Raw genomic sequence first — 25,507 nt, 5'->3', positions numbered from 1 at the left:
CGATTATTACTAATGCATTAGTAAGAGTTTGGCATATCACGACGCATCAGTTTGTCAAATTTACGTCGAGATGACCCGGGTGGCTGAGAGAGATTATTAACGTTGAGCTGGAAACGCTGAGATCCTGGGTTCGAATCTGGGTAACCACCTGTGATTAAACTTGCTTTTGTCAAGTGCAGCCAGTTGATGGTCTCAGCTCGGTCATTAATGACTGTCAAAAAAACCCAAAATATACTAAATAAATGGCTATGCACTTAATTTGACCAAGTCCAATAATGGCTCAACAGAGTGGGTGGGAATGTGCTTCCCTTTACTCTGTGGACCAGAGGTCACTAGAAGCAATGTCAGAGGTAGCTTTGTGATGTTCTCTTCTGCGGGCCATTCTCCAATAGGACGGGTTCCGCTGCTCTGTGAGAGATCCGAGTGGATACTCCGTCTCATGACACGATATCGAAAGCACAATCTGAATAAAATGTAGTTTCTTGTATTGTACATAGGGGGTCAGACCACGGAGAACCTTCAGAATGCTGAGTGTGATCTTGAAATTAATCCTGGACTGGTTCGGGGGATAGTTGAACAATTCGAATATTGGGGCGATATCGTCTTGCATACGGGTGTGAGAAGTCTGCCAGTGTTTTTTTTAGTCCATCTAGATTTTTGGGTTAGATCATGTAAACATGCACTCAATAATACGCGTTAATATGCACTATTTACGTGACCTAACCCAAAAATCTCTATTATGGATAATCATGGTCGCGAAGGCCTTCGTGTTAAACTTGTTTTTTGAGTCATCTGGAGAGTGATGATGAAACGTATTGGGAGGCCGTAGATGAGACGTGGGGGGTGGGAGGGCAGAGAGAGTTGCAGTTGTTGAGCCTATTGGAGCGAGTTACAGCATCGTTGTCCTCTCCTGCAATGGCATTGCTTGTCTCCTTCGCAGAGGCGGTAGCCAAGCATCTGGTCCGTCTGCTGAGCCACGCAAGTAAGATGGCAGAGCCCCTGGGCCTACCCGCGCTGTCACGCGTGGAGAAGCAGCTTGCCGAGCTTTTGACTCGCGCAACCTCCCCAGCCTGGGCCTCGGCTCCTTCTTGGACATCCTCCATCGCAACGCCCAGGTGCGTACGTGGCGTGCGTGAGCCCACCCGCCTCCAGCTGGTAAGAGGCAGTACAGCAAGTAGGTGTACGACACTGCCCGTGCAAAGTTTGAGTGTACTTATCGCCTCCGAGTGGCGCTCAATGTTAAGTTTGTTTCCAAAATTGTGCGCGGTAATATTAGTTTATTATTACCAACTTAAAACTCATTTGTCGATAACTCAAATACGTTTAAGCGTTATTTAATCACTGCCAATGCAGAGCACAACAAAGTGTCACGTAAGATGCATGGGTTTTCTCTTGTCACTCTTAAAAAATATCTGTGAATTTGGCAAACATCCCAAAGGTAGATATTGAAAATCACCGTTAAAATTGAGTGTACAGCGGTGACATTCAGATAAAATATATGATAACACTATATATGCAAAGTGGACGGGTGGCTCAGAGATCAAAGCGGTGCGTTGGCAATAATGAGATTCTGGGCTTGAATCTGGATTTTGACTGCTTGGGTTGAAACCGAGGTCTCAAGTCTTATCAAGTCGATCGTCCGAGCCCCGTCACCAGCGACTGCACAAAATTACAGTCTCATTAAACTTGGGTTTTGCACTTCATTTTCCTAATTCCATCTCTGAGAATAACAATTTCAGCTTGACTCTCGTGCGCCGCACAATCTCATAACACAGCTAATGTGAAAGTGTTGGCTCCTATTGTGTACAAGATAAAAGGCCACCCACCGCATTTTATGACACAGGGCCTGCACGGCTATGCGAGATTTACGAATGGATGATTTATTTGTCTCTTGACATTACGCCGATAGCGCATTTGGAAAACTAAAATTGAGAACGAATTTTGTGTTAATTTGCAAACTTAAATCTGTATTATTTAATCAGTTTTCGTGCACTGCATTGTGAGATGCAGCTCCATGCGTATCGTTTAGCTTTAAGCCGGTGTTTGCCTTGCGGTCACCTCGGTGTCAACCAACTGATGTTGACGGATTTGTTGTGTCTGTGGTAGCTGTTGGAGGAGACTGGGGTTGTGATCTCCGTCCTGGGTGGATCTGGAGCCAGAGAGAGGAGCCGGAGAGCGGCAGCCCTCTCCCCGCGAGCGAGGAGTCGAGTAGCGGCTGCTCTCACTCGAGCGAGGAGTCCGGAGCCCGCAGCCCTCCCGAGATCAGCCCTCCCCCGGGTGGGGAGCCGGGGGCCCGCGTCCCCCACAACTGACAACCTGTGTACCAACTGGCTGAGCGAGAGTGTGTGTGTATTTGAGCGTAATCGTGCCAGTGTTTAGCTGTACCAGGGAGTTTGATGCAGCAGAGTGTTTCGGTGTAGCAGGGTGTCTGGATTGTGCCGGCACACTATCCTTCTATCCGTAATGTCGTAGGGTGAGGTCCATTAAAAGTTTACTCGGACCCCAACCTGTCAAAGCGCCTAATCATGGAACGTGGTTCTCAACATCGTCCCTCACCCATGCTACGTACCTTTGAGACGTCCTGCTTTTACAAATGTTGATGAACTGGAGGGCAAAGGTCTGGAGGACCCCACATGGAGTCTGGTTTCTCACACCCGAGCCTCCTGTGACATTTCTGGAGGCTTCTCTGGAATCTTTGTCCCATTTATTGAGTGCAGATTTGGCTTACTTCTAGCTTCATCCCAAGACGTCATCCAGTTTGGAAATACCCGAAGGTTGTGGGAGTCGCCCCGTGCTTCAGTTTCTTTCCAACCCTCGCAATGGCCGGTTGCTCACCAGCCGGAAGTCTTTTGCTGCTTACACCACGACCGAGGTGTTGAGAGCAGCCATCTCGTGGCTGGTCGGCAATGGAGATGGTATTGTCGATTAGGGGAGCGTGAGTCTGTGGCGTTGGTGGTGCTGCTGTCACGGAGGCGACACGAGTTTAGGAAATTCAGTTTTGTGGGTTTCCTGTAGGGAGCACTGAAAGATCCTGCCTTCCTCTTTCTCCACCCTTTGTCTGTTGTCTCCATGTCCCCGTTCAACTCTTTCTACGCCGCTTTCCTTGAATGTGCAGCCGCCTTTACGGCCTCCCCTCTCCCCTTCTCTCCACCTCCAACCCATCTCCGTCGTAATCTCCTCCCCTTTGTTCAGGCTCTTCCCTTTCTTCCTCAGTCTATGGATGGGGTTATTGTTTATCCGGCTCTTATACAAAAAATGGAGCTTATTTTAGCCTTTGAATAGGATTTTGTTTTCTTTCGGTAGCGTGTTGCGCACCTAGGGAAGATCGAGCCACGCCACCGGTTCCCATTATCAAAATCTTTGTCAACTTGTCTCCCTCGGTAGGAATGCCTTTCCTTCTCCAGGAGGCAATTGTTTCTCTCTCTCACCTCCGTTATTTCTTCCGATGCGCTTTCTTAATCTCGCTTGCTGTGTGTCTCGACTCTATCATTCAACAAGGGCAAATTTAAAAATTTGCTTTTTTTTCCTCCACTGCTTTACCACTATACCTCCTGAGTGGGTACTTGGAGTTTCATCTAATGTACTATTTGATGGGTCGCTTTCACACAGCACAAAGGCGGTAGCTATCCGAACGGTACATTTTTCTTTCAATTTCGATAGATTCTCGAATTATTCTTGGCCAGCAGTAGCTAGTTTTGCACAGAACTTCAACATTAAAATCAACTGAGTGTCCTTGTTGGCACGTGTGCTCTGCTACTGCTGAACACGGGTGCCAACAAATAATACATTATTTAAATGCATGCCTATAAAGGGCACCATACTTCAATAGGGATTACCATTGGTACGGCTATTTTAATACACAATAGACAGGAAGGACAAGATCAAAATGCTCTCATTATGCACATGCATAATGTACGTTGACTCGGTAATCTCCCCCCCCCCCCCCCACTTTGCGCGAGAGTGTCACAAATCTGGCTGTCGCCTGATGAAGCTAGTTGTAATTACTGGCAAAACGTCGTACTCCGATTATAAATGTTGTGGCTTGGCTCTCCAAAGTACCAGTGACGAATTGGCTTGTTCTGTTTCCGTGACAACCCTTACTAGTTGGCTGTATCGAGTGGTGGCGGGTTTTAATGACACGTTTAAATATGTACGCGATCTAACCCAAAAAACACCTCTATGGATGATATTGGGCCCGAAAGCCTACGTGTTAAACCAAAATAAAAAATATTTACAAAATAACAATAATTTCTAGTTTTCCTCATTCACATCGTGATTCGTATGAAAAGACATGAGATGATTGAGACATGTTAAATCATAAACTATTTATTAATATATACAGATAGTGTTCGACTGCAATGTCCTTGTCCACGTGCAAACAGCGTTAGGATAGCAGCCTCCTTTAGAAGTCTGAGTAGATTTATATACTGTAGAAGACAGTTGACGAATCCTCGCTGCTTGATTCCTCCTCGGATCCCTTCAGCAGTGAGTCGTCACCAGTCTTCTCTGCCTGCTCATTCTCCATGTGGCACCGCTGGGGTGGGTGCAATACGCCAGGAGACTCCTTATGCAGTGAGCAGCGAAGCAGGCCCATCTCTGCCTGCTCATCCTCAACGTGGAATTGAGGCGATGGCGGTGAGCTGGGGGCATCGGTGAGGAGGGTGTTTCGGAGACGGCCCAGCTCTGCCTGCTGCAGAATCGTCTGTACGACGAAGCGCTCGCGGCGCATGCAGGCGCGCACATGGGATGGCGTGTCCGGGATGATGTATGCAATGCAGGCCTTCGTGAGTAACACCACGTGCTGCACACGTCCACACACAGGTAAAGGATTTTCAGTTTCAGGATTTGCATGTAAAGGGTGCTTACTAAATATAATATGGCAGCATCTCAAAGTGCTTTACATCTCAGGTCAACTATTCCGGGGACCTGCAGCCTAGGGATATTATATTGTTACGTCGTTTTTCCCAAATTAAATTAAGTCATTTGAGTAATTTTTGAACATTTGGCAAATTATACCGAGGCACTTTTTTTGAATTACTTAATGGATTTTTTACGTTCACTATGCAGCAGGCAACATTTATGATGTGCAGTTAATGCACCCACCGTATTCACCTGGGCAGCCGCAAATTACCGCAACAATCAGCAAACACTTACACTCGGCCATGTCACCACTACAAAGATTCCCTGTGTAGCCTTTCACAGACTGAGACAAGTGCATCTATGAAGGTTCGCACAGTGCCTGTGGGGGTGGTGTGCACTTTTATCTCGCCAGTGATGATTTTCACACACTTCATCAAGTACTCATTTTAAGACAGAATCAACTTAAGGGAAGCTCAACACTGGTTCTAATATTTTCCACTGTTGTTGGCTGTGGCCAGAAATAGTACTCCGGTCACACAGGATTGGTAGCGCAGTTCACAAACAACAACGCAGCCGCTCCCCTTCCCACAAGCACACATGCTTACGTGTGACAAATTGCATCAACAACATGAATCGTCTGCTGCATGATGAAAGTATTGTATTACCACTATTATTTGTGATCTCAGAAATACTGTGCAATTGTGAGGTGTAATAGCATTACTGGCATTATCTGTAATGACCCATTGACAATGATCACGGTTTGCTCTGCTGACCTTAACAACTGCTCACAGATGAGTCTATACGATGGTGCAGTAGTGTAAGGCTTTGCACACTAGACTTGCAATCCAGAGGTCACGGGTGTGAATTGATCTTTGGTCGTGGGAGTGTAAACAATGGTGAAAGTTTTTTTTTTACATTCCACTGCCTCTATCCACCTAGCAGTGTAAATGGAATACATCCAGTCAATTGGTCGGCTGAGTTTGGTTCTGTCCAGTGTGGGAACTCCCACATCTTCCCAAGACGTCTGACCAGTGTGGAAGAGCAGTAAAAATACATCTTAAGGGTCTCTCTTGAGCTCCCTATAGCAGGAGCGCTTTTGCCATCAGTGACATGAGCAAGTAATTGGAGGGCTGTACCTTTATCTTTCAATGGGTTTATGAATGTGTGTGTGTGTGTGCATGTTGATGTGTACCTGCATGGCAATGACGAAGGCCAGCTTTGCCGTCAGTACTTGCCAGTACTGCTTGGTGACGGAGTAGGCTTGGGGATGATCCGGCGGGTAGCGATAACCTGGATACCTACACACGTACAACCACAAGCACGCATGGACTATATTGAGCAAAGTGCCTCGAAAGTAGAGTTGGCGCTAAATTGAACAAGTATGGTTGTGCACAAACGGTAAATGCGTTCACAGCCCTTAAAAAAATCCGCTTCTGAAAGAGGGCCTTCCCACAACGTGCAGCTTGTGGGGGCTCTTTTGACCATGGTTCACGCTGGTCCGTGCCAGGTTGGTGAAGGCAGGGAGTACAGATAATGGGAGAGCAATATAGCACAACTGTTAATTTTGCTGAACTACCCACTGCTGACAACCTAGCTCCACAGTCACCTACTGCACCTGCATTGTGCATGGTGATCATCAATCTAAGCACGAACAAGGCTCAAGCCGGCTTGACTTCCGGAATCTAAGATCAGCTGTATTCGTGGTGATTTGATCATAGTCAAGTAAGGTTATATTAAATATCGATCAATATGGTTATATTGATTATAGTTGTGTATGCCAGCAATTCAAAAACGTTAGAGAAAAGGGTTGGTAGATCGCATCAATTTCTTAACTATCTGTGCTGAGGTGACCAGAAGATGGCTGTAGACCAAGTGGTTTCATGTCTGTGTGAACCTTTAAGCTTCATTTCAATATCATGGGTTCTCCAGGACCTCTTATTGCATCCCACATGCATAAGACCACCTTAAACTGGAATCCCAATGCACGGTCTTCCTGCAAAGGGATCTTGAGACTCAATTAAGCAGTCGTGGATCGATAGATAAATAAATAACATTACTCTTTAGCAAGGTAACAATGAGCTAGAATTTATATCAATCTATTATTATATTTCTCTAAGTGGGACTTTGGTTGTGAAGCCATCCCACCCGTACCCACTGCTCCCCCCCTCCAATTCCCCCCCCACCCCCTTTACTGTCCCCACCCACCATGCACACTCTTCCCCCAACCCTACCACAACCCCTTACTACCCAACTAAGCCAAACCCTGTGTCCACGGTAAGGGGCAGGGCATAAACAGAGGTGGGGCCTAGGGGAAGTGTGGGTCTTAAAAGGAAAGTCACGGAGTGAAAAGAGGAAGAGAATGAGCCTAATCAGGAAGGGGCAGAGCCAGGAGGACGCCACACCCAGAAGGATGTCGCATCTACCTGGACAACACACCCAGACATCAGTGCATCACATTCGCAGGGACGGCACCCCCGATAGCTGGGCATGACACTGAATGGCACAAACCTGCAGGTTGTGTGGATTGCCGGATCAAACCAGGCTGGCAGGATGTTGGGATAATTTTGCTCCTTGAAGTCGCTGATCTTGAAAATTGAAAAGCTGTCCTCCGTGTACCCATGCATTGTAGGCGAACCTGTGCCATACTCTGCTGAGTATCCATAATAATACACCAGGCGTGGGATGATGTCCGTTGTGAACGCCAAGATGCATGACTGTGGAATTAGCATACGGAGGCACAGCGATAGCGGTCACTTAGCATGCAATGATTTGACCAAGGCTTCTGAACATCTTACCTTGGCAATTACATTAATTTTCACAAATACAATTTGGGGGGTTGCTGCCAGAGTGAAATGGTTACCATATAAGGACTTGCAATCTGGCAGTCGTCAGTTCAGTCTCCTGACACAACAGTTGAAGCAATGGATCATTTTCTTAAATCTCCCCCACCTCTGTCCAATTAGCAATATAAATGGGTTCATCACTGTTTTAGCGCAGGTAATTCCACATCTTACAACATGTCTGGTCATCATGGAAGAGTAGGCCAAATACCGTGTAGAGGGGTTCTCTAGAGCTACCTTTAGTTGAGGCCCTTCTGCCAGCAGTGACATGAGCAAGCAATTGCAAGGCTTTACCTTTTGCGATTTTGGGAGAGAGTGGATAGGAGTGGTGGTGCAGTGATTCGTGCACTGCACTTTGAATTCAGCACACATGCAATTGACTTCCAGCTACGACTAACATCAGTGACGAGTGATACCCGAACCGCTCCTGGTCCCCCACTACACCTCTTCTCAAACCTGCCATGACCAGAATGGTGAAGTATGGTAAAAAGAACCCACACGGCTAACATGACATGTTATGTCACTCATAAGATGGGATACTGAGCGAGAAAGCGAGCGGACAATCTGGCGACTTACATTGGTGATTACAGAGAGGGTGGCAATGAAACTCAGAATGTCGGCCCAGGCTCCAATTCCTCTTGCTCGCGAAACCACAGGCCTCCTCATCTTCGTTACGAGCTTCCACGCGTCGACCCGCACTTCGATGATGTTGTTCAGCAGTGCGAGCAATGGCGCAAGTGGAAATGATGCCACGAAGAGAGTGACAAACCCGAATTGGATAACTGGGGTATATTTTGAGAATGGGTAGGGGGGGCAAGGATAGGATAATGAGTGAAACAGGATATAGACACACACTCTTAATGCTGTTATGTTGTGATTACTTTAAGCAAACAAAACATATTTTCAATGCATTGAATGTGTTTTAGTCAAAGGAGACCCCAAAATATGATCACATTTTCGTATCATTTGTTCACAAAATTATCGTGTCCATTACATTGGCCACTGAGATGCGACCAGCCACTACCATCTTTAATGCTCAGCTCTGGTTCACCTGGGTTTCTTTCGCACCATTTTCCACCACTAGGTGGCTATAATAACTAGATCACATCCTGTATTGAGGACTCCATTAACCGTACCACACATTTTTAGGCATATGCACTGTGGCTGAAATGCCAACAAATCACAGCAGTTAACCACAGTGGACATGATGCACAAGAGTTTTAAATAAATAGTAAGGGGGAGAAACGTCAACCCAAGCTGACCAATGTAGCTGCATTGGTTAGCAGACAAGAGGAGCAAATATGTGCTCCTATTGTTTCTAAAACTTAACTCCGTACATATGCACATACGCGCATGCTCAAAGACAATTGTGTTACAGTATATCCATAGATTGGTGCCTATGGCCAAATCACCCAGTACGTGTCAGATTTAATCAGATCCCAGAAGTTAAGGAGAGCTGAGCCTGAAAATTGGTTGGATGGGTGACCATGCAATAGTTATTGTGGGGTTGTGAGCAGCAGAGGACAGTGCAGCAAATTACATTTTTGTATTGTACATCTAAGCTCTTACATCTGTGCTCCCTGCCTTCAACAACCCGAAGTGTGGGTAATTTCCCTCCCACAACAATGTCCGACAGATACACAGGGGCCGTACACACGTGCCTATATAGTCAAATGATACCCAATTGTGTGTTTTTTTTTAAATAATAAAGTAAAACGCGTTGACTCCGTAGTGTGATCCTCTGAGCTCATTGTACCCATCTCGAGGTATTCATCAAAGAGTCCAAGTGGGCTCTGGGGCTGTAGGTCCATGTCTTGCTCCCAGCGCGTGTAGACAGCCTCAGGCCTTAGCTTGGCCCGACGCTGGGCCCACCAATTGCTGAACCATCTGGGGAATTGAGGGGGGAGGTACGCATGTGCAGACACAGAGACACCCTTACACACGTGCATATCCATTTGTTCATCAACTCTAGGTTTGCTATTTCATAGCTTTCCACTGCGTTTTCAGGTTGTATCATGTGAATATCCCAAGCACGTGGAGCGAAACGTCAAGACATGCCAAACAATATGCGGTATGACACAAAACATGTCAGAGAGCTGTACAAAACAACTGCTAAAACCTAAGTAGTAGCTGTTTTTCATTTAGCCCGTTGTCAATCCACTACACTCTTTCAGTCATGGGAGTTGCTTGTCTAATATTATGAAACTATGTACGAAGCGTCTGATCGGAATCTCGCATGATACTAACGAGGTGAACTTTGTCCAGTTGACTGGTGTTCACTGCTTAACCAGTGCACACTGCTAACAAGCTGTCGACACGACTTTTCACTGAATGCGTTTTCACACAACACATTTTCATTGTAACATGGTTCCTATATTTGGGAAAACTTTTCACACAACGTGGAACGTGTCCATTATAATGTGGAATGCACACTGTTAAAACGCCGAACGCGGCCATTATAATGCTTTCCTGAGCAGTCGACGATGAACGACTGTCTTGAGTTGCGCGGCTGAGCAGTTTGATAAAGCATGCCGAATGATACAGTAACACGGCAGCCTAGCCTGAGTTATTTATCCCACCATGGGATGACTGCAGGTTGATTTTACTGTGCAAATGTGATTAACTTAGTAATTACTTCCTTGCGCGTTTTTACTTCATGCGGAAATTTTCAGGAACGCATCTACCGCGTTACACGAGGAAACGCCGTAATCAGACTTCACAGCTATCATGTGTTCATGCGATACTTACGGGATGATGACCTCCTGAAAATTGCCAACCATCTGCTTCACTACCATGATGACAGTGAGTTGAGAAGTCAGTTCAAAGAGACAGCCGTTTGGGGGACACTGGAGGGGGGATGAGGTGGAGAATAGATTCAGGTTAAACACTGAAGATATGAAATATTGGGTAATACATATATGGATACCACACATCATTTCTAATGATCCTCTCACATTCTTCTCTTCAGTCAATTGCACACTGCAAAACTGACGGCTCCATATGTTAGAGGGGACAGTGATTAAGAATATCAATATTCTCCAGATTATAAGAAACACTTTCCCCCTCCCCCTCATGTATTTTAAATAAAGAAAATGGTGGCGCATCTGATAATGTTTTGTTTGTTGTCCTTCCCCCACACATCCGATGCAGGCTGTGTACGGTGCAAAATAAGTTCAACACACAACATGCATACTGCAGTTGGTGTTTAGTATCAGGTGAGTTTAATTCCAGAGCATCGTCTAGTAAATATAATAATCGTAAAACATGAAATTAAGTTGGTAGAAAACACAGAGGCACTTAAATAATAAGCTCTATTCTTTATCCTTTATGTGTATTGTTTTTGAGAGGATATCAATCAATGAATCGCCCTCGTGACGATTTCCTACAAATCTGCAGCAGGAGAAGTAGGCACCTTAATATAACACCAAATGTACTCATTATAATCATCTCATGTGTCAACAAGTCTGCCTTCAAACAGAAACATGAGCAACAGGTGCACATTTTGGGCAATGGACTTTCTTCCGAGCATAGAGTGACTGCAAATACTCAGGGTGACTCTGAATGGCAATTATGTAAATGTTAAACTACGTGTCATTAACACTGTCTTAATGACATTGATTTAACGTGTGCACAACGCAATGCTGCTTAATTCCTTACTCCAGAATTCGTTCTTGATATCATATTACGGGGCCGTTCTCTAACACAACGTGCTCCACTGCGCCACAGTGAGTCATAGGTAGTGGCTAAACATATCCTTGAGGGGGGCTGAAATACTGTACATTTTTAAGGATGATCAAATATATAATTTTAAATAAATGGCGTTTGATAAATACGGTATATAATTGAAAATGTCCAATGAGAGACCACAAGGGTACTACTTGCAAAATATGTGATAAACTAACACCCTCAAGTTAACTGGGTTACCAATTGCATCAGTCTAACACGTGTTCTGCTCGTGGTGACCTCGTGCTCTCTCAAGTCTGGTTTCGAAAACTGTTTTACTCCGGAGACTGTGTTAATGCTAGAGCTGGTGACCAGGTGTGAAGACAATGAGGCCTTTTAGAGTTCCAAAAGAAAGAGTCCTTATTTCGACATTTCACCAACAGCACGGTGTGAAGACAATTGTTGGGAAAAATATCAACTACAAAAGTAAAACATAAAAATGTTGTACAAACAGCATAGAAAACAGAGGGGCCAACCCCTCAGATCTACAGACCTCCTCGATTCTCCATTTTCCAAAGTAAGTGTAGCTTCCGGGGAAGCCGATGAATTTCCCCTTGAAAAATGCAATGTAGAAAGACGCCGAGTAGAAGTTGACGAACTGAAATAAGAATTTCTTGAACGTCAGCCGATACTCATATTCTCCTTGCGTCTTGGGCATCTCTGTGGGTGTGATACAAAGGCACACATGGACACAAACATCAAACAGGGAAATCAGTTTTGATATTACTTTCATAGTTTCTGGCACACAGGCTACGAGAAGCCACTGATAATGATGCCGCATTGAGGAATAGCAACATTTCACAATGTAACGTGCTTTGATATCCATTAAAATGAATTTGAAGATCAAAAGTTAATTTCAAAGATGTTGCTGGGGAATGAGTGACAGTGCACAAGTTGTTTACCAGGTGTTGTTCACCACATTCGCCCTGTGGAGTGTCCTTCAGTCTCCATTTGCAATTAAGCCATTTACACTGTCCGTATGATGTCTGAAAGCCAGTGCACTTGATTCTCAAATATCTATAAGGTGTATCTTAGTAATTATCATGGGTCACCTTTCAGAGGGGGTGCAGGCTTCAGCAGGATAAATTACTAATAAAGGGCTCAGTAGCTGGCAACATGAGCAACACAAGCAGATAGCTGACAGCTGACTAGAAGGTAGCAATGCAGCAGTGAGGGTCAGCCCACAATTACATTCAGTGATTCAATGGATCGAGAGGTGAAATCAGAGTGCTAAGTTGGCACCATTGAGATCCTGGGTTTAAATCCAGGCAGCGGCCTCTGGTAACATGTGTTCTCAAGTGCAGTGAATTGATGGCTTCAGGACGGTTACTAATGATGGCATATACATTTGTAACATACACCATTTGGTTCATCACTTAATTTGGTGAAATTCTAGTTGTGAGAATGAGCAATTTGACTGTTACGAGATTAACATTATATTCCGTAGTAGTGTGGATTGAAAAGTGCTTCCCCCTAATGTGTGAACCAGAGTTCACTTGAATGAAGGGTCTCAGAGGTAGCTCAGTGATATTCACTTCTAGGGCCATTTCATGACATTAAGGGTTGCACTGGTCTACAAGAGATCCCATTGGATACTTCATCTCAAGACACGATTCTGATAGCCCAATCGGAATGAAACTGGAGGAAAAATTTAAGAGAGTTCTGACAAAAACAGGCAGTAGTTGAACAAGTGACTGGATGATGCACTGATGCTGCTATTCATGGCCCCATGGTGCAAGGTTAAAATCATGATGACATTTTTACAGCGACATTATTTACCATGCACAACATTTATCCAAGCTTCAAATTTACATGTGTTCTCTTGTGGCGTATAATAAAATAAACATATGCAAACCGTGATGGTGATGACACCTACCCAGATCAGTGAGGACGAGGGCCAGCTTGTCGTAACCTTTGTTGAGTAGCAATATGATTACGATGTTGAGGATGGAGGCCGTGATGGTGGTAACCATATCAGGTGTGAGTAGGGCACCGATCACCTTGATCTTGGTCACATGATTGGGGATACTCGAGGAGAGTATGCCAAAGATGGACAGGCGGTAAACAACCACACCCAAAATTGCAGCAAGAATCAGGAGGATCTGCCAGTAACACAAGAAACACACAGGTGGGTGAGATTGACAGTCTTGTAGCTCTTTTCCACTATATAACCAAGCCGTGAGTTAGCTGTGCCGAGCTAGCCTGGTGTGGCTCAGGAGGTGCCAGTTCGTTTGTCTACAGCAGAACCAAATGACTGGCAAAATGTCGTACTCAGATTGTAGATATTGTGAATTTGCTATACTAGTAACGAATTGGCATGTTCTGTTTACGTGAACAACTTTACTAATTGGCTTTGTCGGGTGGTGGTGGATTTAATGACACATTTACGCGATCTAATCCAAAAAAATATTATGGATGATATTGGTCGCGAAAAGCCTACATGTTAAACAAAACCTGAGCTGTTTCGCTAACATCACACACAATGAACGTGTAATGGTAACGTCACGTGGTCAATTGTAGAAAATGATGCAAGGTTATGAAAGGAATTACTATCCCTGGCCCTGCTTGACCTCGAGCCACGTTCAGATGTGAAGTTGAGACCAAAAGCCACAGGGCCAAGGTGAGGCCAAGGCGGCAGCTTTTTAGGCCACAATCAGTGTCAAGGTCACTCAAGGTTGGGTGCGCTAGTATGAGGCCAGTGTCAAGGTCGGTACCTCTAGTAAAACTCCTCGGACTGAGGCCACACACTCAAGGCCAAGGAGCTGAGGAAATCTTTTCCATCTGGCCTTAAGGCCGAGGACTAGTCTCGAGAAACCCAAATCGAGGTTGACAGGAGCAGGTGGATAACATGATACGGCTCATGATGTATTCATTGCCTTGGGCCACCTGTAGATATTTCAGGTGATTGGATTGACAAAGGGCTGTAAGTTATATAATTATGCATGTATCTATACCCCCACTTGTAATCACTCAATGGATCACACAGGAGGAACAACATAGTTTGAGAGCGATTCTGACTGGTGGAGCAGAGTGTGGAGGTTAGGATTGGGTCAAGTAAAAATATATATATGTGTATAACCCGTATATGAATCCACTGCTGGATGATGGCCTTCCCAACCCTGCGCAGATTGTCAGGGTTATTTTCCCATACTTCACCATGCACACCAGTACAGGTTGGTAAAGGATGGAAGCAAAAGAATGCAGTTCTCTGTTGGCCACAAGGTAGCTCTGCAGCAGCCTACAGTCCATTTTGTGCATGATGGTTACCCATTCGTGCAGTACCCAGGCTCAAAACCTGCTTCGCCTCCAAGATGAGGAACATAGCAGGTGACTTGGCCATAGCTCACTGGATCAGGAGAAGGGGTTCAATGTTGCTGTTGAGTTGGCGGACTCACCCAGAACAACACCATGATCCCGGAGAGGCAGTGTCGGAACCTCAGTATCCTCTTAGGCATATGAGGCTCCTCCTTCTGCACTCACAATGCACGGACACAGACGGAAAAGCATTTGTATATAGATTAGTCTGTCGGAGTGACCAATGTTAGTGTGAGCCGTTAAGGTTGACTGATGAACTATTATTTGTTTTCCCCACTACTAGTTAAGCATGCGATGATATAAAGGAATGGATTTGATGGTCCTGATGTCTGAGAGTTGAGCTGGCAGCGCTGAGATTTCTTGGTTTTAATCCAGGCAGCTGCCTCCAATAAAACCAAGTAGTAAGCCGATCAGCCTGGTCACCAATATTACATTTGTTTCTTTTCTTAATTTGGACAAATTTCACCTTTCAGAATTAAAAAAGATGAGTTTGACCATCATGAACATTTCTTTGTAGCAGGGCTGATGCGAAAGGGCCACCCTCTAGTGTGTGTTCACTTGAAGGGATCTTATAAGTAATTATGTAACATCTGCTTCAGCAAACCTTTCCATAACATAGAGTTCCAAATGGACATTGTTTCATAACGATGCCGATAGGACAATCGGGATAATATTGGGAGGAAAACACAATTGACCAAAGGCCAACAAATATGTTAGAAGAAAAACTAGGAAAACAGTGAACAGTTAGACATGCAACATTACAAAACAGAGGTGTGTGTGTGCAATGAGGTAGTCGCCGTGGTGACAGCAAAAAGCATTACCATGGTGATGATGTTACATTTCGTGGTCGTGCAGCGAGCCAGGTACTCGGGCCGGATGGGGTCTCCTTCCTCCGCCGCTGCCGTCAGGTCCCAGCGGTACGCGAGCGATGCCTGGCGACGCTTCCAAAATTCCAGGAACACCGTGGCTGTTGCGACACACCACACGGGGAGGATTTACTTAGAAAAGTAATTTCACTATCGATTGCTCAAGGGTTCAAAGGTTACCTAATGTAGTCTGTTAAATGTAATGTTCAAAGTAACTTCATTAGTACTTTTTTTTCTTTCATAAATACCTTTATTGGCTTTTTTTGGTACATTGCCACAATTTTATCCCACTTGCACTGAGTGGCATGGCATGAGATTGAGTTTTCCTTTGGATCTATAACAGAGCAGTGCTGCTCTTCGTGTTACAAAACGTTACACAAAAGTGAATGTCACAGAGCTACCTCTGTGATCTCTGGTCCACACAGTAGGGGTAGCTCTTTCCCAAATGCTTTGCCACGGAGAGGAGCGTTTGTTACGTGATAGTCAAGCTAACATTTTTATTCTCAGAGCTGGAATGTAGCCTAATTAAGTACAGAACCAACTTTAACATTATGGATTTTTTGTATTTGTTGTGCAGATATCGGTGACTGAGTTGAGACCATCATCTTGCTATAATTGAGAAACTGGTTTAATCGCAGGTGGCCACTTTCATTTCAACACAGAATCTCAGCGGCGGCAACGCAGCACTCTGAACTCTGAGCCACCTGGCCACTTTGCATTTTTCATGGAATCGCCTTGGGGTACCGCATTCGTTGCTTGTTGCAGAGGTTCGTGGTTCAAATTATGTGGCTGCCCTGATTAATATTGCCCGTGTATTAATTACACAAAAATACACACCATCTGCTTCACAGTGGACATTAAAGATTATCGGTTATCATTCGTAAGAGTAGGACAATGTGTGCAAGTCATGGTCCAAATTTGCCCTCATTGAGCAGTGGGTTCATAATAGGACTGTCAGGATCACTGCATACGAACATTGCAAGACATGATGGTACTGTATATGGTTGTACGTATGTATGTTGAACTTCTTTAACACTGTATGTGGCCAAATGTGCTCATCATCATTGCAAACATGTTGATACTTGTCACTGTGTCTGGACAATGTGTGCCAATGCTTAGCATCACTTACCCCAAAGTCCCATGAAAACTGCGAAGAATATGGTGACCGGATTTTCATACATGTGTGAAGTCTGCAACGGCACAATCAGAGGTGTTAGTCACAATTAAACCTTAAATCTTAGCATCCACGTCTTTTCAATATCAACAGCAGGAAAGTAATGATGCATCGATTGATTTTTAAGTTAAAATAGATTAATCACTCATGAAACATCCATTAAATTGTGGAGATGACAATGCTCTACAATGTCTGATATTATAGCGCTATTCATGTATCAAACAAATCTGTATAAATGTGACAGAAAGAGCAAAATAAGCAATAGGCAGTTCCATGATTGTGGACATACATTTCTGACACTTTAAAGTGAATAATCATTATTTCGGCATGACATGTCAACTAATTAGCACTGAAATTCAGATTTCAAAATACTTTGTCCACTTGTATTGATCGTGGAGAAATACTCATGAAATACATCGTGTCGGATTTACTCAGACAAAGTAACTTTTGCACTCCCGCTGGGATGTGACGATGCATTCATTTTCATGTATTTGTCTAACCATCGACTTAGTCCATTAAAATGCCCTATTTGCTAAAACTATAACTAACTACCTTAAAAATGATCACACGTGTATTATTAGTATAAAATTTTTTAACACCCACACGAATGGCAGCATAGTGTTTAGCATGATGTGCTGCAATCTAGTGATCATGGTTAATGTTAATGATACAATCTCAGCAACGTGAGTTGGCTTTGTGATAATGATGCACAGCACCAAAAACCAATAAGTATCCTTATTTAGAGGGAACATCGATGGTGTATTTGTGTGATACCTTCGCAGTCTCGCAGGTATCATTTAGCCTCCAAAAGGTGCATTTTTGGTCACACTGGGGACACATGACCAGGGATCCTCCGATGGTGTTGTTGCATATTTCTCCACTGCACACATAGACACGCACGAACATAAACACACTAATGGGCATAGTACACTTGGATGAGAAATATAATTTGCCTAAAGGTCATGCCACCTTTGAATGTGTCATACCATCCCTTTAAACAAAGTCAGACTAAATTATGGGTTCCAACATCAAGCATTTTCCAAAGTAAAATGTATTTGCTGATTTCGATTTAAAGCTTTCGTGACTGCAATGATTCATCTTCTTTGGTTCTTTCGGTAAAGTCACGTAGAATGAGAATAAAATAATAAATTGATAAAATAAAATAACACAATAATATTCTCACGACGTTTTGGCCACAACACAAGCGGCCTTCATCAGGTGAAGGGACGAGACTGTCTGGTAGGACAGCGCTGGAGTGAAAGAGCCACGTTCAGATCACGGCCTTTAAGCTGTGTGAGAGGAACAAAGCGCCTTGACAAAGGAATTAGCATATAATTTAGCATTGAAATGGCTGAATGATTAGCTTGTGACTGGTCACAGAAATAGCTATGTTAAAAGTTAAAGCATACACATCCGCAGAGGCACCCCTTGATAAAGGAATTAGCATAGAATTTAGCATTGAAATAGCTAAGTTAAAGCATACACATCCGCAGAGGCACCCCTTGACAATGGAATTAGCATAGAATTTAGCATTGAAATAGTTGAGTGATTAGCTTGTAACTGCTCACAGAAATAGCTACGTTAAAGTCAGAGCATACACATTCACCGAGGCACTTAGTACAAATCAAACAGGAGAATTTAGCATTGAAATAACTAGGTGAATTTAGCATTGAAATAACTGAGTGATTAGCTAGTGACTGGTCACAGAAATGACTATGTTGAAGTCAAGGCCTACACATCTGAGCTATTCACAGTACTATATAGTGAACCAATAAAAAACTAAAATATAAATTACCTTAATGTTATCAATAAACTCTATATTCTCCAATCAGCTAAGCTACCAACAATAAGTCGTTATATATCACAATGCTATATGGCGAAAAAATGGGTGGATTCTTACCCTCAACTTTAGCACCACGGATAGCTACGGGCCCCGTTCAGACGGACGAGTTCGTCCATGGTCGGAACAGAGGAGGGGGAGAGAGACAGCTGCAAGGCGCTATTATACTCCATGTTGTAAAACCATACCATTAACCGTGGTGTGAGAGGTATTAAGAGTCAATGCTGGCGAAAGAGCTGCGGTCTGAAGGTCATCGTAAAAATACAATTAATTAAGAACAGAAATGGTTTAAAACATCTTTCCAGTGGTTACTAAGCCAGAATCCATCTTCTCGGTTGAAATTGTCTCTGTGCTTGTATATGTGAATGGCCTCATGAACGAATCTCTCATGGTAGCCGGTTGGTTTGCAAAGAACCTCCGTCTTGGAGAAGTCAATGTCATGTGAGCCCACTGAATATTAACAGTGATCTGCCACGGCAGAGGAGTTCGTCCTACCGTGTTTCAAGTCTGCTTTATGTTCGCGGATGCGGTCCGAGATATGTCTTTTGGTTTCTCCAATGTAGCTACTACCACAGAGGCACTTTAGTTTGTAAACGCCCGGGTATTGTATGTCTGGAACAGCATCTTTTACAGATGGAACTAAATCACGGATTTTATGTACTGTGTTGAATCGGACCTGGATCTTGTGTTTATTCAGGATTTTGGAGAGCTTTTTAGTGACCCCTGCAATGTAGGGTAAGGTGATGGTTTTGAGTGGCTCCACAAGAGGATCCTTCTTCATGACTGGAGTGATGGCTTTGCGGATTGTGTAGTCGGAGTAGCCATTAGCCCTGAGAGCCTGGTGTACGTGCTTGAGTTCACTGGTAATGTGTTCCTGGTCGGAAATGCATTGGGCTCTATGGTATAGAGTCTTGATGAGGGAGTTCTTCTGGAATGGATGGTGGTGGGAATCCGGTTTCAAGTAAGCATCTGTATGGGTAGCTTTCCTGTAAACAGAGTGGCTCATTGAACCATCATGTCTCCTTTTAATTAAGACATCCAAAAAGGGTAGTTTGCCATCTTTTTCGACCTCCATGGTAAATCTGATTGCTGGGTGTATGGAATTGATGTGGTCGCGGAATTGGTCTAGAGCAGGCTGGCCATGTGGCCAGATGACAAAGGTGTCATCAACGTACCTCTTCCATAAGGTCGGGCGTAGAGTGGCAGTCTGGATGGCGTCAGTTTCAAATTTTTCCATGAATACGTTGGCTACAACCGGAGATAGGGGGGAGCCCATTGGGGTGCCCTCAGTTTGTTTGTAGAAAGTTCCATTCCAGGTGAAGTATGTGTTGGTTAAGCAATGTCTCACCAGGGGGGGTACATCAGTATGCAGTCCTTGATGAACCAGGTCTTCAATGATAGCGATGGTGTCAGGTACCGGGACTTTGGTGAACAAGGACACCACATCAAAAGTGACAAGCAGGTCGTTTGGGGACAGGGAAATGCCTTTGATTGTCGATACCAGGTGAGTAGAATTTAGTACCGCAGAGGTGGTTTTTCCAGTGAAAGGTCGCAGTATATCAGCAAGAAAACGTGCCAGTTTGTAGGTGGGGGAGTTGATAGTAGAGACGATGGGACGAAGGGGTGTATCTTCTTTGTGTATCTTTGGAAGGCCATATAATCTTGGTGGTCTGGCAGCAGAGGGTTTCAACGAGAACTGTTTGATCTCATCAATTAATGCTGTTGAATCAGAGATGATTTTGTTCGTTTTGGTGACCAGGCTGTTGGTGGGATCTCTTTTTATTTTTGTATAGCTGCCATCGTTGAGTAGTTCTCAACGATGGCAGCTACTATCAACTCCCCCACCTACAAACTGGCACGTTTTCTTATTGGTTCACTATATAGTACTGTGAATAGCTCAGATGTGTAGGCCTTGACTTCAACATAGTCATTTCTGTGATCAGTCACTAGCTAATCACTCAGTTATTTCAATGCTAAATTCGCCTAGTTATTTCAATGCTAAATTCTCCTGTTTGATTTGTACTAAGTGCCTCGGTGAATGTGTATGCTTTGACTTTAACATAGCCATTTCTGTGACCAGTCACAAGCTAATCACTCAGCTATTTCAATGCTAAATTCTATGCTAATTCCATTGTCAAGGGGTGCCTCTGCGGATGTGTATGCTTTAACTTAGCTATTTCAATGCTAAATTCTATGCTAATTCCTTTATCAAGGGGTGCCTCTGCGGATGTGTATGCTTTAACTTTTAACATAGCTATTTCTGTGACCAGTCACAAGCTAATCATTCAGCCATTTCAATGCTAAATTATATGCTAATTCCTTTGTCAAGGCACTTTGTTCCTCTCACACAGCTTAAAGGCCGTGATCTGAACGTGGCTCTTTCACTCCAGCGCTGTCCTACCAGACAGTCTCGTCCCTTCACCTGATGAAGGCCGCTTGTGTTGTGGCCGAAACGTCGTGAGAATATTATTGTGTTATTTTATTTTATCAATTTATTATTTTATTCTCATTCTACATGACTTTACCGAAAGAACCAAAGAAGGTATTTGCTGATGTTTAATTATAATTTTCGTTGATATCAGTGGTGTAACATCTCTATGTATTGATTTCCAGGGGTGTTTACAGCCCTTTTATCAATCGACTTCTGGCTGAGGGCCTCCCCACACCTCGTGGGTCATGAGGGCTATTTAATTCTAGTCATCCCACACTGGTCAGTACGGGTTGAATATGGGAAGCGAAGACTCCAGACACAGAGTACAGCAATGTATTTCCTGCACTTGCTCCCCGCTGTCCGTCATGCAGCTCCAAAGAGTCTATGTGTGTAAGTCGTATTATAAGGATACGTTTCACATTTAAACATTTTGGATTTGAATATTTTTTGCTTTTGATTTTCGGATTATTTACAATTCGTAAGAATGTACAATATATTCATGTGAACAAGAGTGACGAAACCCGATGCCACGTGATACGTGTCGTCGTGAGTGACGTCACAATGGGCAATGTCATGTTTTCTGAGCAATCCAAAACAATGTTTAATTTTCCCTGGATTGTCCGAAATATTGTAGCTAGGCTTGATTTTTTGGATTTACTTTTAGAAACAGAGACATTTGGAACATATATACATATACAATATATTGAATGTACTATATTTGTACTGTATATGTATATAAACTGTATGAGATTGTATATATGTGCATATGTACATTAATAGTGAAATGTTAAAGATGTGGCCCTGAAATTGCTTGCTCATGCCACTGCTGGTGGAAGGCCCTCCACTAAAGAATGCTCTAGGTTGCCCCTCGAGATGATATTTGGCCTACTCGTCCATGATGGCCAGACGTCTTGGACACGGTGGGAGTACCCACATTTTACCCCATCACATCTGAACTGCCAATCATCTAACTGCGGTGTCTCCGTTTATACTGCTGAGCATATGTGGGATAACTGAAGAAACCTAGCCATTATTTCAGCTGCCATGCCAGGCGATCGCACTGGAAATCTATAAACTGCAATTCTAGAAATGTAACTATTACGCCATGGCAGCATCCCATGGGATTGTATATAAGTGTATATGTATGTCTATATGTACTTTACGTGTATATATACTTGTGTATAGCCTTAGTAGGTGCTTGCTGATACTCATTGTTCAGTCTGTATTGCTATACAGGAGATCTGTGTGAGTTCTACATCTGACACATGAGTGTATGTGTGTGTGTGTTTGTATGCATTTGTCTGTATGCATGTGTCGGGCCAGTACCTAGTGATGTCACGGTCATTGCTGAATACTCCAAAGAAAAAGGAGATCAGGCCGACGATTGCAGCGAAGATCAGCATCTTTGTGTAGAAGCCGAGCCATGCAAAATAGAGCCCCACTTGCTCCCCGAAGTATGACCTGTGCCGACAACATCACTCGCACACACAGCGCAAACATCACCAACCGCACATGGCACCAGTGGTGTAGCTATCGAATATGTAAGCAAGGACCATGGGCTGGAGGGAAATGTGAAGAGCAGGGAAGGCATGGGCAAATGCTATTCTGGAACTCCATTTCCCCAGCCGTCTGTGCTATCAACTCCCAGCTAGCATTCAAGTCCAGCCTTAGGACCTTTCTGGACAGGGCACGTCCCTAAGAGGTACGATGGCCTGTGGTCGAGACTAAGAATGATGTGGCAGTCAAGAGAAGGAATGCGTCTGAGAGGATGTGCACCACAGAGATTTAAGTAATGAAATCAGCATGTGTGCAGGAGCCACATGGATCGTTGCATCAGGAGACTGGGAGAGATGGCGAAGGCTTGGGGAAGTCTTCATCCAGCAGTGGATAGGGCATGAACTTACCGCACAAGGTCAAGAGGCTGCTCCTTGAAAGAGCGCCCGGCTCTCGCCCACTCCCGTCGCAGCGTGTTGCGGTCGCCCAGCGTGTTCGGGTTTTTGGTGGGATGAACAGACTCACTCTGACATGGGGAAAGCAATTGTTAGTCACAAACACTGCATGGACATTCACAAATTACCAGCTCCACCCCCCCAAAACTCTGCCGTGGCGCTGCTGTGGTGTAATGGTGTTGCACACTGCACTGGACTTGCAAAGTTAGAGGTCGCCCATTTGATTTCATGGGAACGACAGTTAAAACAATGACCACGTTTCTTAATCACGCTGCTTCTTCCCAGCAAGCAGTGTAAATGGGTGCACCCACAGTTAATCTATTGGTTGTTCACGTGTTGTGGGATGAAGTGTGGGTACTTCTAATTCTTCCAAAGACTTCTGTCCCACGTGAAATAGTCGGCCAAATACCCTTGAGAATGGCTCTCTAGAGTGCTCGTGGAGTCCTTTCCAATGCATGGATATTGAACTTCTTTTGCACCGTATGTAGCCAACCATGCAAATCAGAGGTGTGTTTAGTGAGCTGGGGAACCTGGACACCTATGCGGCGCATCTCTGTGGGACACTAATGATAAGTATGTGGTAAGCTTTAGACTATGCTATAGCGTCCTATACAGGTGTGCAATTCAGGTGTCGTACCTGGGCCTCCCGTAGGGTGTCAGTGTGCCCTCCACCCCCTACCCCCCCAACAACTTACGTCATGCAGTGGATAGGCTGCAGTATAGCAGCCATTTTCAATCATTTGGTTGATATTTAATATGTTCGTGCTGTCTTGTGGCATGGGGTTTTGCAGCATGTAGTGGACCTGTGTGAGCACACATGACACACATGACAAATATAACATGCATGAAACATAGGGCTGGGTGGGTAAGCTATTATTGACTCACTCCACTCTGAAATGTTTCCCCCTCTCCAACCACCACCAGCCTACACAGTTATAATGGGCCCACAACTCTTATTGAGTCCCGACTCGGAAAGGTCCATAGAACACCCCAAAAACTGAAGCAGATATGTACCGATTTCAGCAAGTACAATATCCAGATTTCAAGGAGACATTTTATGCATGCTTTCCATGCACAAAGGCAATTTATTCAGAATACAATACTATCAAAACCCCAAATGCCCACAATATTGGCTCGACAGGATACCTGCTCACCAAGAACCATATCAACAGTAGTCTTTCATTCTTTTGTTGTGCAGGGGAGAGTGATTGAGGGGACGTGGTTATATAATGTGGGCAGGACTTACAAAGGGTGGGGCTGCTAGCTCACCATGTCTCCTGGTTAAGCATCCCAAAAATTTGGTAGCTTTCTCTACAGGGACACATATTACCACAACCCCTAAATCATAAATCCAGGCATTCTTAATAAACCATAATGATTTACACTTCTAACCACATGTCACTCAGAGATCGCAAGTTGCGATACAGAGCTGAAAACTTTAATTAAAATGATAAAAACACGACAAAACCCTATTAAATTAACATGTTTTTGCAAAAAAACCACCCCATTCTAGCATTTTTATACAGCATTATTGATACAAACGTACGATTTGGCTGCGTACGGCCGGTGGGATGAGGACGTCATGATCCTTTATAGGATAGATGTCCTGCTGCGAACGCCGGTAGGGTGCCGTGAAATAGTCCGGTTGTTTGGGCACGGCTCCCGGCTTCAGGTGGTGAATATTTCCCAGGTAGTGAAGAGGCCCACTGTCTGAGCCTGACACCTGGGGGAGGTCGCTCTCCTTGAGTGGCACCTGTTTGATTTTAAATGTATTAAACCCTTTGCCTCGAGCACATGGAATCATCATCAGCCAAAATCAGTCCACGAATGGATGAAGGTCTCCCCAAGTTGTTGCAATCTATACAAGTCCTATAATACACCACTCCTATAATACAAGTCCTTTAATACAACAAGTCCTATAATACAACAAATCCTATAATACAACAAGTCCTATAATACAACGTTCTATACAAGTCCTATAATACAACAAGTCCTATAATACAACAAGTCCTTTAATACAAGTCCTATAATACAACAATTCCTATAATACAAGTCCTATAATACAACAAGTCCTATAATACAAGTCCAATAATACAACAAGTCCTATAATACAACAAGTCCTATAATACAAGTCCTATAATACAACAAGTCCTATAATACAACAAGTCCTATAATACAACAAGTCCTATAATACAACATTCTATACAAGTCCTATAATATAACAAGTCCTATAATAATACAAGTCCTATAATACAACAAGTCCTATAATACAACAAGTCCTATAATACAACAAGTCCTATAATAATACAAGTCCTATAATACAACAAGTCCTATAATACAACAAGTCCTATAATACAACAAGTCCTATAATACAACAAGTCCTATAATACAACAAGTCCTATAATACAACAAGTCCTATAATACAACAAGTCCTATAATACAACATTCTATACAAGTCCTATAATACAAGTCCTATAATACAACAAGTCCTATAATACAACAAGTCCTA

The 25,507-nt window shown here is 43.9% G+C and overlaps 1 protein-coding gene across 1 annotated transcript; it reads right to left on the bottom strand.

The window, feature by feature from the left end:
- Positions 1–4,310: 4,310 nt before the first annotated feature.
- LOC142930108 (anoctamin-5-like) lies at positions 4,311–23,084 on the bottom strand (the record flags this gene model as incomplete). The annotated part of the gene is made up of 14 exons (XM_076072171.1): positions 4,311–4,801; positions 6,053–6,158; positions 7,399–7,574; positions 8,277–8,482; positions 9,457–9,587; positions 10,449–10,546; positions 11,917–12,083; positions 13,300–13,525; positions 14,819–14,893; positions 15,560–15,705; positions 16,734–16,794; positions 17,553–17,658; positions 22,376–22,510; positions 22,954–23,084. Coding segments are annotated over 14 exons (2,145 nt in total), but the record flags the coding sequence as incomplete, so codon positions are not given.
- Positions 23,085–25,507: the final 2,423 nt, after the last annotated feature.

This window comes from Petromyzon marinus, chromosome 37, assembly GCF_048934315.1.
Source record: "Petromyzon marinus isolate PM22_M1 ecotype Great Lakes invasive population chromosome 37, UKy_Petmar_22M1.pri1.0, whole genome shotgun sequence".
Lineage (NCBI taxonomy): Eukaryota > Metazoa > Chordata > Hyperoartia > Petromyzontiformes > Petromyzontidae > Petromyzon > Petromyzon marinus.
The sequence above is the reverse complement of the archived record's forward strand: the minus strand, read 5'-3'. Positions and strand labels throughout refer to the sequence as shown.